At 39.4% G+C, this 16,923-nt stretch overlaps 1 protein-coding gene across 1 annotated transcript; it reads left to right on the top strand.

Annotated features, from left to right (window-relative positions):
• Window positions 1-3,688: 3,688 nt before the first annotated feature.
• On the top strand, window positions 3,689-16,542 carry LOC131474823 (homeobox protein Dlx4a-like). Its single transcript, XM_058652514.1, has 3 exons — window positions 3,689-4,472; window positions 7,070-7,266; window positions 14,998-16,542. Exons 1-3 carry the CDS (start codon window positions 4,145-4,147, stop codon window positions 15,238-15,240), a joined length of 768 nt encoding a protein of 255 aa, XP_058508497.1. The 5' UTR covers window positions 3,689-4,144; the 3' UTR covers window positions 15,241-16,542.
• The last annotated feature ends 381 nt before the right edge of the window (window positions 16,543-16,923 follow it).

The following is a 16,923-nucleotide window of genomic DNA, read 5'->3' as shown; positions in this document are numbered from 1 at the left end:
ATTTGACACAGAATAAACTACAGTGTGTGTTCATGCCAGCACAACAATGTGGCTCACCTATGTGGTTTGAAAAGCCTCAGTATACTTACCAATATATGATTCACTCATAAGTGGTTTTGTTATTTTAATGGGATTTGGATTTTTATCTGCCTCCATCCGTCTGTCATCCTCTCTGTCATCCTCTCTTTCTTTCTTTCTTTCTTTCTTTCTTTCTTTCTCCCTGAAGCTGTAAGCTGACCTGCACATGCTCCCACAAGCTACTGTACGTGAGCTCCATCTCTTGTTGCCGGACAGTAACTTATCTCCCCCTTAAAACCCAGATGACAAATTGCCTCCCTGCAGGCCAACAAATCAGTGGGCTTGTTTGAGGGCAATCATTAGCTTATGTTACTCCTTGAATTTGTCCTCACAGAGACGTAGCGGACTAGAGTCAAAACCAGGATTCTGTCCTCAAAGTCACAATGAAGTCTCATAATTGTGCTTTCGTTTTAAATGATTTCAGGGGAAGAATATTCCGGTACCTCTCCCAAAACTAAGACTGAAGTAAATGTGAAAATGGTTGAAGAACCCCTGGGCCTTAACGCCAAAGAAAATTTTCAGACTTGCACAATTGGATTTTAAGAGCACATTAATGTGTTCCCATGTTGCACTGCTCCCAGCGCTGCCAACTGGCTGCTTCACCTTCCAGTCTGTGGAGGGGGGATGGGGGTGGGGTGATGGGGGGGAGAAGGAAGAAGGTAAATTCAACGATTTAACAAGATTGTGTGCCACTAAATAACAGCATTGACACAGCGAGGAGGGTGTGCCCGGCGCTCACCTAGGTGAAGTCAGGGACGGGAGGAATGTTGGCTGCAGATGAAAGCTGGAGCGCGGGATGTGTAATAACTCTCCACACATCAGCCTGTTGGTATAATAAGCCAAATCCTGCAGGCAAGAGAAAAGAAACAAGAAAGAAACATGCCAAAACATCTCTTACTCTGCTCTCTCTCTCTGTCTGTCTGTGTGTGTGTCAGCCCTGTCTGTCTGTCTGTCTGTCTGTCTTTAGGTCACGGTCTACAGTAGGCTCAAATTATTATGATTATTCTAATTTTCAGTTGGCATGACAAACGTGTTGATGTCTAAATAACCCAACTGTGTTTTCATGGCGATCATTTATATTAATAGTTCGTTTACGTTCTCACACACACACACACACACTGAAAAATCACATTACAAATGTTTGTGAATTTTACAGAAAAAATAATGTTTTTCTTTGGTGGTTTTCAGTGTGGTGTGTTCATGTACTATGTCAAAGTGACAAATTAATGGTCTCGTCATATATGCTGGAGGGGGCGAGTACCAGAAAATGGCATGGCACATTTTTGATGTGGTAAAAACCATCAAAGTAATCCTAGACTCCAAAGGGTTAAACATAGGAAAAAATGTGTGTGTGTGTGTGTGTGTGTGTGTGTGTGTGTGTGTGTGTGTGTGTGTACACAACACCTTGCAGGCCAGAGTGACAGCAGAGTCTTCAAAGACTCTGCTGTCAAAACTGGGATTAGTGAGTGGAGAGGGGCCCCGGGGGCCAATATAGAAATGTCTCCATAGCCTGACTTTAACCTGGTGGAGGAAGAACAAGCATTCAGATGTTTTACTCACGTAAAAAAGAGCCAGTACTTCACATTATCACAAATATCCCATTCCATAAGTCTGACATTAAAAACTCTTGCTTAAAATATTATTAAATAATTCAAAGGTGCTCATCTCGCCTGTGACTGTGAGGTTATAGAGTGTCATGTAGCAGCTCCAGGTGGAAGAGTTAGGAGGAGCTAAACTGTAGGTAATATTTTACTTTAACTGCTCCATTAGAATTTATGAGCAGAATAAATGGTTTATAGCTTAATACTGTAACAGATAAACGTAAGACTTTCAATTTGTTTGTACCAATGGAAATGGTTTATTGTTTGTGTATAAAATACAACAATAAAGTTTAAAGGTAGCATACTACAAAAAAATAACAAAAATGAAGAATGGCATCAAGAAAACACTGCCATCTTCTGAACATTATTAATATTATTATGAATATTTCCAGTATTATATTTTATCATTCATTACCAGTTTAAATCATACATTTTTGTTGACAGCCATCTTTTAAAAATGTGATTTTATAATAGCTTGAGTTAAATAAAAAAATCCCCTCTTTTTAAGTGATATTTTAATCTTATTATTGTTATTGTTATTTGAATTTGACCCAAGAAGTAATGGCTGTAACAGAAAATCCAGTTAATAAAATAGTGTATGTTGTGTGTGTGTTACAAACATTCATTTCATAAACTGCATGTAAATGTAAAATAAATTGTTTAAAATAAAGTGAGTTCAACTATTTTTGCTTAGATTTTAGTCCAGAGGTTTCCCTTTTAAAACCAAGCAATTTGGGTTTTTTTGTTTCATTTTCATTTTTATCAATTCAAGTCAATTCAAAGTCAAATGTGCATGTTATATGAAACAATGTGCTCTGTGTAGTTAGAGAGTAAAGTAAAGTAGACCACAAACACATTGGAAATTGTCCTTCAACAATAATAATAACAATAATAATAATAATGTTCTACAGATGAGCAGCAACATGACGTCATCTGAACTCACAGACTACAGATTACATTCCAGCTCGTGTTTACTGCTGCTTTAAAATTAAAAACGCGTCCACGGTGCGCTGGTTTACATTAAGTTAATCAAATCTGGAGATAATTGTTCGTATTAAAATTCTACATATGGATATATGACGGGGTTAGTTCTGTTGATGATGATGAGGAGGATGAGGATGATGATGAGCTGCAGTGAAAATAAATCACAGCTTTATTCTTTTCTTGTGTTTGCTGTGTCCCGCGTGGCACCACGAGCGCGCACGAGTGCGTGTTTGCAATTTTCATCTCAACAAACCAAAAAAAAAGAAGAAGAAGAAGAGAGACACTATGAGATTCTGCTTTATGAGCGCATATTGTTCCACGTCAGCCGTTATTTGAATTAGTAAGTGCGCATAAATGATGTGATTTTTGCCTTTAATGTTATTCTGCACGTGTCTATAACATATTTAAAGGCCATAAAACCTTTCTTTTTAACAACCCACGCAGCAGCATTGGGAGCCGTGTGCGGTCTGTGTTTATGAGTATATAATTTCCAAAAATAAAAGTGTGTTTATTCTTTAGTTTTATGCGATTGTGATTAGATAACGCCTGCAGGCCTGTTCTAACACTCGGTGTGATGATACTAATAGCTGTGATCAAGTGACTGAAAGGCCACAAGCACTCGTTTACTTCCTCCTGTAATGGTAACCCAGTGTAATTAGTCGAGATCGCAAACGTAATGTTATATGATTTGTTTGGTCGTTATTTTGTGTTATTAATTCATGTGGAATTACATTAATTAATTGCATGTGTTTTATTATTTTGTTTTATTTCTCTCCGTGATTTATTACACGGAACAGTTCCTCACCTTTGAGGCCTCTCCTGTTGAATATTATTATTATTATTATTGTTGTTATTATTATTATTATTATTATTAAGGCCCGTGTTCTTTCTTTTCTCCAAACCGCGGCGCAGATTGTGATTTGTGTGACACGGCGAGGCGCTGCAGCCAATGAGCGCGCCGCGCGTGACAAGTGGAGGCAGAGGAGAGAATGTTTGGTGCAGATAGAAGAAGGCAGGGAGGGGAAGGACGCAGCCTCACACAGCGGCGGGGAAAACAGCAGCAGTCACCGAGAGACTGAGGGTGGAAAAAGAAGGAAGGAGAAACATTTTTTTTTCGGCTTTGTTTGTGTGTGTGTGTGTGTGAAAAGTTGGCTGCGCGCGCGTCAGTTTGTGTTGGACGTGTTGGTTTTAAAGGTTTTGCGCGCCGCTGCTGTGCCGTGGAGCCTCAGCCGCGATGTAGCGATGCGTAAACGCACCTAAACTTCTCCACGCGCGCACTCAGACATCCATGCAGCTGCTTTAGGGAAACTCAAGCACTTCTTTTGAAAGTTTATAATTTATCTAACTTTTTTTGCTTGTATTGATGTTGTGTTTGTGTGTGTGCTTTTTTTTTTCCATTTTTTAAAATTATGAGTCCCGCCCGGAGCTCATAGCTGCATGACTCCCTTTTATTTCCCTCCACATCACTGTCCCTCAGCCCAATGATGACTATGAGCTCAATATCGGACACTTTGGTTCCGCCCGATCCGTCCAAATCCGCGTTTTTGGAGTTTGGCGGCCACAGCTACCCCGGACACCAGCAGCACTCCCCCGGTTTGTCCCACAATCATTATCCGGTCCACGGTCTGCACGCGGTCGGACCAGCGCAGCACGACGGCCCCTTCGCACCCGGTGCGTCCTCGTATGGTCGCCCGCTGGGATACCCGCCCTACCATAGCCCCGTGAGCGCACACCACCCCGGGGCCTACCTGCCGTACCAGCACGGGGGCCACGGAGGCGCGCTGGGACACACCAGACTAGAAGACACCGGTAGGTTTTACACTTGATTGTTTTTAACATAATACAACATTATGTTTTGGTTCTATACTGTTTGTGTTGCTTTGTTGGTAATATTTGCTATAATATAATAATATAAGGCTGCATTAACACATGTGATATGTGTGTAATAACAAAGGGAAAAAGAACAACAACATGTCGATCCTTGCTTTAATTGAATTATTTTTTAAACTAGTAGTTAATTACAGAAGGTGGTGGTAAAAACTCAGAGATGCTTCTCTAATGACTGTGCGTGTGTGTGTGTGTGAGAGAACCAGTCTAACGGTGAAGTTAATTACGCACTGGTGTGGAAAACAAACAAACAAACAAACCAAAACAAAACAACAAAATTCTCCTTCACGTCCATCACAAATAACCCATGTGCGTTAATAACCAGAAAAGAAAACACGGAGATAAACCACGCTGGTGTTGAGTAATTGGATCCACACACAGGTCTGCCGCAGCGTCGTGTTTGGTGTATACTTTGGGGTTGAACCGAAGATGAGTTAAGTTTATTTAAAAGGCCTGCGCCGACTGGGACTCTCCACAAGAAGCAGCCGAAGCCGGCTCTGTGGTGTCCCGCAGCGAGTCCAAAACCCAAATCCTCATCCAATCCCATCATCTCCCAAATAAGTGCAGACACACTGGAGGACAGAGATCTGCTGCCTGCAGGCGCTGGTCCCCGTTACACGCTTCAAGGCCTCTCGTCATAAATAATATGAATAATGATAATAATAATGATAATAATAATAATAATAATAATCATAATAATAATGATAATTTAACCAAAGTATAATTATATATACAGTTATTTTTGATAAAAAACAGAACTTTTTTATATAAAAAGAAAATACAGATTCAAATGCAGGTCAACACTGTTTAAAACATTCACCGTAAATGTGATAGCAAAACAAAGTATAATAATTTATTACATATATATGTGTATATATGTATATATACATATATGTATATATATATATATATATATATATATATATATATATATATATATATATATATACATATATGTATGTAATAATAATAATACGTAATTAAATATCATAATTAAATCCCACGGAAACTAATCAACCAAAATAAAAGGATCTGTGAAAAGAGGATAAATCTACATTAAATAAGAAAAATAAAAGGCATTCTTTTTTACATCTTCATTATAAGTTATATCAACTATTTTCTTATCAGATGCCAATGTACCCCTAACAACAATAATAATAATAATAATAATAATGATAATAACAATTATAATACTTTTTTACACATTTTGTTTCCACTTTTAATAAAAAAAAACACACACAACTTTCCTGCAGGCCGTCATCTTTGTTTTATAAAGTTGTCTTTGCAGAAACAAATGACCAGTTTTTCTGAACCTAAATGTTAGATTTGGGGTTTTATAAACCCGGGCCCATGAATCCACATCCATTGTAGTTCTTCCTTCATTTGTGTTTTTGCTGATTTCTCTGTACACGCAGTCATCCTTTATCTTTGTTGAACATCATTTTGTCTCCACAAAAAGCAACCAAGAAATGGGGACGGAAAAAAGGACAGCGTGTGTTTCCCTATTAACACACACACACACACACACACACATTCACTCCAATACAGTAAACGGTTGAGTTAAATTTAACTAATTTAACACCAGTCCGTGTTTGTATATGCTTGTAAATACGTATACAGGCTTTATTTTTACTGCCGACATAAATAAAAGTCACACATGCAGCACTTTCATGTCTCTACATGATATTTAAAGTTATAATAAATACATCCTGCATCATTATACTTCATAATATTTTATGATATTTACAGAATTCTTGTGAGAATATTCTTAGTGTGAAAGCTTCATGGTTATTCCTGTATTTTCTGCTTTGGTGCGAATGAGAAAAGACGCCACTTCAGCACATTTCTGCACAACGGTTCATAGACACAGAACAGATCATTACTCAGTAAATCAAGCGTCAGAGTTTAAATCCCTCCCAACATCTTCGTCCTTTATTCGTAGCATTTGTCCGAGCTCCTGTGTTTCGCTCGTCTCCTGCAGGACCAGTGCATCTCAGCGCTGTCTGGTTGCATGAGCTGCAGCTCAGTTACACAATGTGAACATCTTGTGGGGCCTTGGCTTGTCCACAGCTGTTCTCTCCTGCCACTGCAGGCTATGAGCTCATGTCATAACAACAATCAGTGTGGGCTATAACATACAGAGAGTCGTATAGCTTTCTTTTAAACGGGGGGGGGGAAATGTAGAAGTGGAAGGGGAAGAACCTTTGGGCTGGGTTACGTTCATGTGGCTGAAGAAGTGGTGAGAGGGGACAAAGAGGATTTATCTTCTTAGCGCCTTTCGAATGTCATACATGTTCATTTTAGTGCAATAAATATGTCATAATGGCGCTCAGTTTATGGAATTCCAGCTTATGTGCCTACAGCAGCAGAGTTCTGCTCGTATTAAATTCACAGGGTCCAAGTTTGAAAGATAGAACCCACGCAGTCTCTCTCTGTCTCTCTAATGCTGAAATCAGACTCTAGTCCAGATTGAAATCCTGATATTGACATTTCAACCTCTCCCCTGCTTTTCTCTCCAGAGCATGAGAAGCCCACCACGGTAATAGAGAACGGGGAGGTGAGGCTGAACGGGAAGGGAAAGAAGATCAGGAAGCCTCGGACCATTTACTCCAGCCTACAGCTTCAGGCCCTCAATCAGCGCTTCCAGCAAACCCAGTACCTCGCGCTGCCTGAGAGGGCTGACCTGGCAGCCAAACTGGGCCTGACGCAGACCCAGGTAACACCGTGGATAATACACACACACACACACACACACATGCATGTGGAATCTGCTCTTAAAGGTTCATAATAAGATAAGATAGTTTTAATTGTCACATACACAATCATATTTCTTGTTCCTGCTACCAAGAGAACAAATTAAAGAAAGTAAGTAACAATAAAATGCCTCGTTATAAAGTGTCCAAGTGTCTAAAAATGTGCAATATTAACATTAATATAAGAACTGTACATGAATATAAGAATATATACCCAATTATAACCAACTTATTCTTTTTATTTGTCGCCATTTAACATTTTTTTTTAAAGGAAAATATTATATGAAAAGAAAAAAAGTGTCGCCGTGAAGCAAAGTGGAAACATTTCTAATGTGATCAAAGCGATTAGGGTGTGTTTGAATCACCTCACCCTAATTTTCCATACGGCGGACAGAGTGGGAGTCGCCCAAGCCGTCAGTGGAATGTGTGGCATTATATAGATCAACATATAGCACTCGCTCTAACATCTGCGTGTGGCTACACTTTCATGGAAAATGCTCACGTTAGGCGAGTTACAGCCAAGTTTGGTCCACGCTCCCCAAATGCCCCCACGTGTTTTGATAGTATCGCTGCATTTGCAATTAAAGTTTTCCTTTCCAGGAAAAAGGGCAAAGATAAAAGGCCCGAACAGGCAGCGGCGCATTCTTACCCACAGGTGTCACACATTTACTTCTGTGTGTAATTAGATCCTGACATTTACTGAGAGAAAAGCCCGTAATTAAATGTCATGTGAAATGTAGTCAGTCATTGTTTGTCATGAAAATCAGCCCTGAGATACAAAGCAAAGCAAAGTCATGTGTGTGTGTGTGTGTGTTAGGTGTGTGTGTGTGTGTGTTAGGTGTGTGTGTGTGTGTGTTGGGTGTAACGGTGACTCTGTCCTCCATCCCTCTGATGTCTGCTCTCGCTCCTGCAGCCACAGGGAAAGTCAAAGGTCACATGGAGTCAGTGAGTGACCGCTGTCTGTCACGCTGTCGAGTTGTAATTTAACTATGACTCACAACGTTTGCCACACACAATCAGATGTTTGGGAAAAATCCCCTGAAAAATACTCTGTACTATACGACTACTGGGTCTCAGAATAATATTAATGATTGTTATAATAATATAATCAATCAGATTGCATCACTATGAACAAACCCGTCTTTTGAAGTATCAGTATTTTATCTTGTAGTATTTATTTCATAGATAGATAGATAGATAGATAGATAGATAGATTAGATTACAGCTGCAACTAACGATCATTTTCATAATCGATTAATCTGACAATTATTTTGGTCCATAAAATGTCAGAAAGTGTTAAAAATGTATATCAGTGTTTGTCAAACCTGGAAATGATGAAGTTCTCGAAAATATTCACATTTAAGAAGCTGAAACAATCCGAAATCTTGTTTTAATCATGACAAAAAGCTTCAAACCGATGAATCGATTATCAAAGTAGTTGACGATTAATTGAGTAATTGTTTCAGCTCTAAAAAGAATAGAATAGAACACAAAATAATAAATATTTACCAAATGACTATTATATAAACATGTGACGGCGTAGACTGTTGGTGAAGGGTTATATGAATGTTTATACAGTAGTACAAAAAAAATAGCTATTAAGAATGATGTTAGGTGAATTTATGGCAACTATTGGCATAATGTTATTGATTATCAACCTAAAATGATTTAAAAATGAATTCATTTATTGTTGACGTTATTTAAATACAGATATACTGTGACAAAGGTTTAGCAGACGTCTGTAACAAAATAAATAGTGAGTAAGAAAGTGAGTAAACTTTTCACAGATAAAAATCAGTGCTTTAAACAATAAAAGTGGCAGAAGACAAGACAAGAAAAGGGCAATTAAATGAACATAATACAAACACAAACACATGTTAAAATAATAAAAACCAAAAGGCTTGTTTAAACAACAGTGTCTTCAGCTGTTTTTAAAAAGGTCGACAGAAGCAGAGAAGCAGGCAAACGACGAGCGACGAATCACCACACGAATAGTTCGAATTGTGGTCACTGCACATTCATTTTTATATATGAAGTAATATCAAATTTGAAATTTTTTGATTGGCCATGTGACATTATTAATGATATCACACTCATACTGTATATATTTGGTTATTTAACTTCTATTTTATTCTATTTTGTTAATGTTAATAGTCAATATCTTTCTATAATTCTACATTTATAGATGTAAAAATGCATGTTTATTATTATTTATTACCGATACCTTTACTGCCTTTGCTGCTGTAACATCATACGTTTCACAATTTAGGGACTAATAGGAATTATCTTATCTTATCTTATCTTATCTTATCTTATCTTATCTTATCTTATCTCATCTTATCATAAAAAAACAGCAGATTTCTTGGACCAACAAACAAATTTGACACAGAGAAAACATCAGATTGGGGATACCTCACCTGAAATATGATATACTGCACGTGTGTGTGTGTGCGTGTGTGTGTGTGTGTGAGTGTGTGAGTACATGATGAACAGTGGTAATCCTGTTTGAATGAACCGCTGCAGCTCTGTTTACACTGGCAGTAAGAGATGATCCATTCATCTGCCTTTGCCCATTGTGGTGGTTTGAGTTGTGGTCTGCAGCGAGTCAGGCTTCCCGAACGACAGCATTGTTTTCATCTATTCATTTCTTTCTTCTTCTTTTTTTATATTTGGTGAAAGAAAGAAAAGAGTACTTGTGTGAGTGATCTGTGATCTATGTGTTTTTGAGGCTTGAACGCAGGTTACTGTGTGTCTGCATTCTTCCATTTGCACTGGTGCATTATTTAATTCATTCATTCATATCACCTGAGCTGTGTTACATCAAACACAGCCACGCCCCCTCACAGAGAATGTGTGCGCTTTGTTTTTGTTACTGTTTCTAGAAATAAGGCAAAAAATAGCATTGAGTGGAGACTTCAAACGGGTTCCCCTCAGTTTGCCTGAAACTGAGTCTTAATTACTGGTGCAAACTGGTTTTTACAGATAATTTGACAGTCTAGACTCCTGGAGCAAATCCAGTATCCCCAGAATTATGTTTCAAGATTCCAGGAAGTCACGGCTCACGAAAACACATAAGTCCAAGCGGCACATGATTCCTGGTAAAAACAAAAATGCATATGCAAATTGCATATTAAGCAAACAAGAAAGTGCCGCGGTGTGTTTTTATGCGTGTCAGTGGTCGGTGGATGTACCTGTTTGTTAGTTTCATGTGTTTTAAATGCAGAGCGAGGCTCAGCAGCTGCTGGCTGCAGCCTCGGCTCACGTCCACATCCATGAGAAACTGCTCACGAGCGTTTACCAAAGCTAACGTGGGGAAACTTTTCAACTTTGTTTTATTCAATTCGTCAAAATTCGTCTTTTTTTTCTCATCAAATTTGACCGATGACTCTAAACCAGAGGTGTCAAACTGGTGGACCGTGGACCATATATGGCCCCCCCAATCGATTACATGTGGCCCATTACCTAATATCATGTTATAATGAAAACATGACCTTTAAACACAGTGAGGTAATAGAATATTATACTAAATATCAATATTATTATAATATAATAATTAACACTTTTTTAACTTACACATAAATATGAGCTTGTGTTGTGTTTTAATTACAGTTGTCCACATTATTATTTACTTCATTTTATTTCTGTTTTTAATGTTTAGATTTATGTATTGTGCATCATATATATTTTATTGTGAAGTATATATCGTTCCATAACAAAACAAGCACTTTTAATTTGAAATTATGTGCCACATCATCATGAGTATGTTTATTACGATATCATGACGGAATATTGTCATTTTTAAACTCATATTGACCGCACACTCCAATTGTTTTTCTCGTCCTCTTATGTTTTAATATAAATGTTATATTTTTGTAGTTTAGCCCTAAAAGTATCACCATGAAATATTGTTTGCACTGTGATAAGCATTTAACACAAATTGTCTGTAAATATAAATCCTGTAAACTATTTACACCTTTAACAGTTTCATCCTTACAAGAGGATAAAGAGCTGTGGGAGATATTATTTGGACTTTGATGATAACGGTGATTAGTCGATATCCTTTAAAAATTGGATTTTAACTGTTTATTGTTGCTTTGATTATCAATGGACGCAATGTTTCGGGGAAAACAACTCTCATTTTATTTAAACCTCAGCATCCATGTGAAAAAAATCAAAGACTTGTGTAGAAACATTGAACTCAAGGTAAATTTAGAATTAGTTATTTTCTGCACACACACCAATTAGTGATAGTGAATTTGAGCTCTGCAATGGGGGATTGGGTGCCTTGCTCAGCAGCACCCCAACCCTTGATACCTGCCGGTATTTAAACCCGTGACCCTCCAGTTACAAGCCCGACTCCTTTCCTCTTGGCCACGGGCCGCCCGAGCATTCAGGCGCTCTACTGTAAGGAAACAAACAAAGGAAATAATTAAACGAACCACATGCGGCTAACCTGTGTGGCAGGGAGGATGCTCGTGAGAGATCATGTGATCACGTTGAGTGCCGCTCACTTTTTTGCAAAGTCATATAAATACTCGTTCATGTCTTTTAAACGAGATATGTCCGTCCCACCTCTGATGTGATAATGCTCTGTCATGTTTTAAATCTATTACACAGTGAACTGAACCTTGACTTATATTAAATTATAACACAAATCACATTGCAATTGCAAAACCTGTCAGACGAAGTGCAATTATAGACTATTTTCTTCCAACTTTTTCCTCCCAACTGCACACGCCCTGTCCATGAGGCAGAGACCGTAGCCCGAAGTTAGCAAGGAAGAAGTGGCAGAGAACGACTTCCTGTGTTTTTTGGGGGGGCGGAGCTTTGTCAAGAGGACTGACGAAAGGGGGTGGGATCTGTCGTTAGCATTTTGTGGAAGTGTCACCTATAGTTTTTCCAGACTGAAGCTCTATATCGGACAATATCAGTAAAGATTATGGCGACTTTTACCTCCGGAATAATTAATCCAGGTTATACTAATCCTGTGCGAATAGACCAGCAGAAAAATGTGTGTTAATATTCCTTCATACCCGGTTAACAAGTCATTTTAAGCAGATTTGGAGGCGCATGAAGCTCTAAATCAAGCGTTCAGTTTCACACTAGGTGGTCGGACGCCTCGGGGGTTTTCGCCGTATGATGGACGCCATTCTGAACCATTCCAGTTACACTTTTTAGGCGTTGCTTGTGTATCAAGAGGCGACGTCATACACACATGACAACATGAGGTGACGGCGGTGTGTAAATCGATTTACTCCTCCCACTTGTAGTAGTTTTACTTCGATTTCTTATCTGGTGCGATTTAGCCTTTAATATTACAAATGTCCTGTGGTAAAATGACATGACTCCACCTACTCATTTAAAACTAATCCCATCCGAATAGTGTTTTACAGACTAACCTCAATCCTTTCTTTTCTTTTATTTAATTTATTCCCTCAAACCTTCAGGTTTTCCTCTAATCCCTAAAGCTACAGTGCATAACTTTGATCTCTTTGTTTGGTCTCAGTAAACAGAATTGATATAATATTATTTGTATGCCGTGTCCATCCGTCAAGCAATACTATCAGACCTGATTGAGGGGGCGTCTGTGTGTATACAGCAGCAGGGCAGGGGCAGGCGGGGGCAAGAAGCTGAATGACTGGAGTTTTTTGAGCCGTGGAGTTCTAAACACGGCGATAGAGAGATTTATGTGTCGCTGCTTTGACACTTGTTTGAATGTACAAAGACATTTGTACAGTTTTAGACAAACATTATGGTTCATTATGAATTGGGTTTATTTCAAATGTCACGTGGAAACATAAACTCACACACACACACACACACAGCATGAGATAGTGATCATGCACCACATCTCTATCCTGCCCTCACGCCATTAGGCCGCCGGCCAACCACTGACCGCTTTCCATCGAAATCTCTTAATGTTCCCAGACGCAGCTGAGAAATCGCACGTAGCACAATTCCAACATTTTCCCCTGAAACACACACACACACACACACACACACACACACACACACACACACACTGTTGGTACAGTTTAACCTCCAAATCACCAAATGGACGTTGACACGAAACGATTCATTTCTGATAAACTTCACGGAACAGCGCTGAGTGATTTTTGGTTTAATGTCCTTAAATAAATACTCGCAATGCAAATCATGGGCGGATCCTTCACTCTCTCTCTTTCTCACACACACACACACACACACACACACACACACACACACACACAGGGTGGCACCTGGCCTGCCTCTCCGCCACCCTCCTCCCCTGTTGTCAGTGTCATTAGCCACACTCTCAGGCAAACTGTCAGCTCCGTGTTGCTGCTGGAATATGAAACCAATAATTACGGCTGAAATTCTCTCAGTGAGGCCGCATTAACTTAACGTGCTGTTGATTGACACCTGGCCTCATAACCCGTGCTCCACATACTCGCCTTTCTTTGAGCTTGTGTACTCGCCTGTTGTTGTATCAATGCAGGTACTAATAATTACTACACTGCTGTCATTGTGGCTGTCACTTTGATCGCATCGCACTTTTTTTATTTAGATATGATTTTAATTTTAACAGTATCATTTAAAAACTGGAAAAAGTGAGTGAAGTGCAATTTACCCTCCAGATTAAAGCAATTTATGTGGCATAATTGCGACGTTATTTGCCACCTCACAGGCTGTGATTGACGTCAGCACATACAGAGGAACAATAGACGTCAAATTAAATGTCAAATTTCACTCGGCATGGCGTCTTGGCCGCGTGAATCAGTCGTGTTTTTATAGAATACATTATCTTTCATAAAGCACTTTGATAAAAACCCATAAAGTCCCAGTGTAATAATTCCCAGCACTGTCAGTGAGAGTGTTTTCTCTTCTTTTATCCTCCTCCTCTCTTGAGTACCGGTCCTATTTTCTTCTCTCGTCTCTCCGCTGCAGTAAAACCTGTATGGTTTCGCTGAGTGTGTCGTATTTCTCGTCATTCACTTGATCCTGCTAAAGTCAGCGGGTGCCCGCGAGGCACATTTGTGTAATTTGACGCTCAATTTGCCAACACACTAGAAACAGAGAACATGCCAATCATATCAACAACATACAACAATAACACGTCTCAATGACCTGATTCAGCTCAGTCATTCATTGTGTTTACGCATTATTCACAGTGTTGAACTCTACGACACCAGCGTCGCTATATTTTAATGATAGACTTACTCACGATGACCTCATTACACTGCATGTACCGGCATTTCTCCACTAATATTTATATATTTCTTTATTAATGGTACTTTTCGTCTGTTATACTGATACTATTGTTATGCTGTAACATTTTATACAAAAGTGAGTATATCCTACTTTGCATATAGATTTATGTTTTCCATAGTTTCATGGAAATATTCAGGTTTATGTACTGTGTTATTATCTTGCTTTTTAGTCATTATATTTCAGTAGCCAAGTAGCCCAGAGCTAAAAAATGGACTCTACCATTTCATTTGCTTTAGCTTCCTTTTTCAGTGGCTGCCTCGTATGTTCGCGGTATGTCCCAGTTGCACCGTTGCCGTCTCTTGTCTTGTCCCGTCTTGTCCTCGCTCTGTCTGCTCGCTTGCTGTCTCCAATCTACTGCCAACTGTCAAAGATAAGCCGCAGATACTGTTGCGTTGATCACCTAAGAATTTCCTCTCAACGCTGTCCCTCTCCTTGTCTCTCAGGTGAAAATATGGTTCCAAAACAAGAGATCTAAATACAAGAAGATCATGAAGAACGGACCGTGCGGCCCTGAGGGTGACCACCTAGCCCCGCCTCCACCGTCCTCCTCCTCCCCTTGCTCCCTGTGGGACATCAACATGGCGTCCAAAGGCGCCCCGGTGCACTCTGGAGGATATATGAACAATTTTGGACACTGGTATCCTGGACACCAGCAGGACTCAATGCCTAGGACTCAGATGATGTGACAGATTGGAGGACACAGCAACACCACCAGGACAAATGATGGATTTATGGCAGCAATCTGACTGGAGCTGTTTTAGGCACACAGACCGTTTAGCAACTCTGGAGGCAAAAATGGTAAAGAAGGTAGTGCAGTCAACAGAAGGCCCTGAAGACGAGGGGAAATAGAGCAGCTAAATTGTATATTATTCTAATATATGGACAGCTATTAGCATTTTTAATTTGATTCAAAATATTACGAGTCAAAATTGACGTATTGGGGCCTCGTTTAAATGACCTATGGACACGAGCAATGACATGTGCTGGATATAAGAGAGAACCCATTGGTTCTTGTGAGGTAAAAATGGATGTAGACTTGCAGTTGCAAAACAAACTCCTGCTTTGAAGCCTCAGGATTTGACCAGCGCTTTGTCACGTTTTTGAAACGGGAAGTTCACCGACGTCGCCTTCAGTTGACTACATGCACGGTCACTTCCTGGTTTTAATAAACTGTCAGCCAAAGATGTTCGGTGTCTGCAGAAGTATTTAGCAGTGGCATTTAGACACATGTTTCATTTTAGACCATGTTGAATCCCTCAGGGCTAACGACTAAAACAACTATCAAAAGACAACGTAAACATTTTACATTGATATCAGAACTTTTAACCACTAAAAAAAAAATATTCCAAGTTTCCCCGTAGCGATGATTGAGTGGAAGTTAAGGGTTTGACTTATATTTTAGTGGAAGTTGTAAGTGACATGCATATAATCAGTTGACAGCTGTCCAATAAGTGCTTGGTTATTGCACAGTGCCATCTGAACATGATTTACAAAATTAGCATCGTGTGTTATCAAAGAACACCTGAAACTACAAATTGAGGCCATTAACTTGTTTAGCGATGTTATCAAGAGAGGAGTAGAGTCAATTCCACGTAGACTTCCATTCAAATGAAGTTTGTTTTGCAACAAGCGGTGCGGCCCCCTGGTGGCTGTTCATTAAATTGTTCCTTCCCAATGAGCCTCTCCCTGCAAACCAGAGGAATACGTTCACCTTTCATATCGAGATGAATGTCCCTGTGACAAACGCTCGACTAAATAATTCCCATTTAGATGAATTAAAATAAACTGTAAGTTACTGTCCAGGCTGCTGCAGCAGGACAGGACAGCGGTTTGTTTGTTTGTTTGTTTGTTTGTTGCCTATTGATTCAAGGATTCAACTTCTTCTTTGTAAGAGGAAGAATATGTCGCTCCTTCAGACGTCTCCGTCACAAAATATGATTCTTTCTGCCTCCAGAGCAGCTTTAGACTTTTCAACAAAGCTACAACTCGAAGCTGACGTTAGCCCCTGCAGCTCAGATTTTTTGGACTCATCAGTTTTGTTTTGTGCGTTTGTTTTGTTTTGTTCTGTCTTTTCAGCGGGTTACAGTCGGGCAGGTACATGTGAGGGTTTTCACTGCTTCTTTCACGGCGATTGTTCTTAAGTCGACTTCTCTGATCCAGAGAACACTTTGGTTTGCAACTGTTACAAGAGATCAAATTAAATAACTAACAAAAACGTACACTTCTGTTGATTTTGTGTATCCAATGAATTCTGACTGGGTCTTGTATAACACTATAATGGTTCTGTGTAGCCGCCTGACCCATGAAGAGCCACTAGAGGACAAGCAAACATTCTACAGTGCTGATGAACCCTTTTTTTAAGTGTATAT

Source organism: Solea solea, chromosome 16 (genome assembly GCF_958295425.1).
Source record: "Solea solea chromosome 16, fSolSol10.1, whole genome shotgun sequence".
NCBI lineage: Eukaryota > Metazoa > Chordata > Actinopteri > Pleuronectiformes > Soleidae > Solea > Solea solea.
Note: the sequence above shows the minus strand (reverse complement) of the source record. Positions and strands in the feature narration are given on the sequence as shown.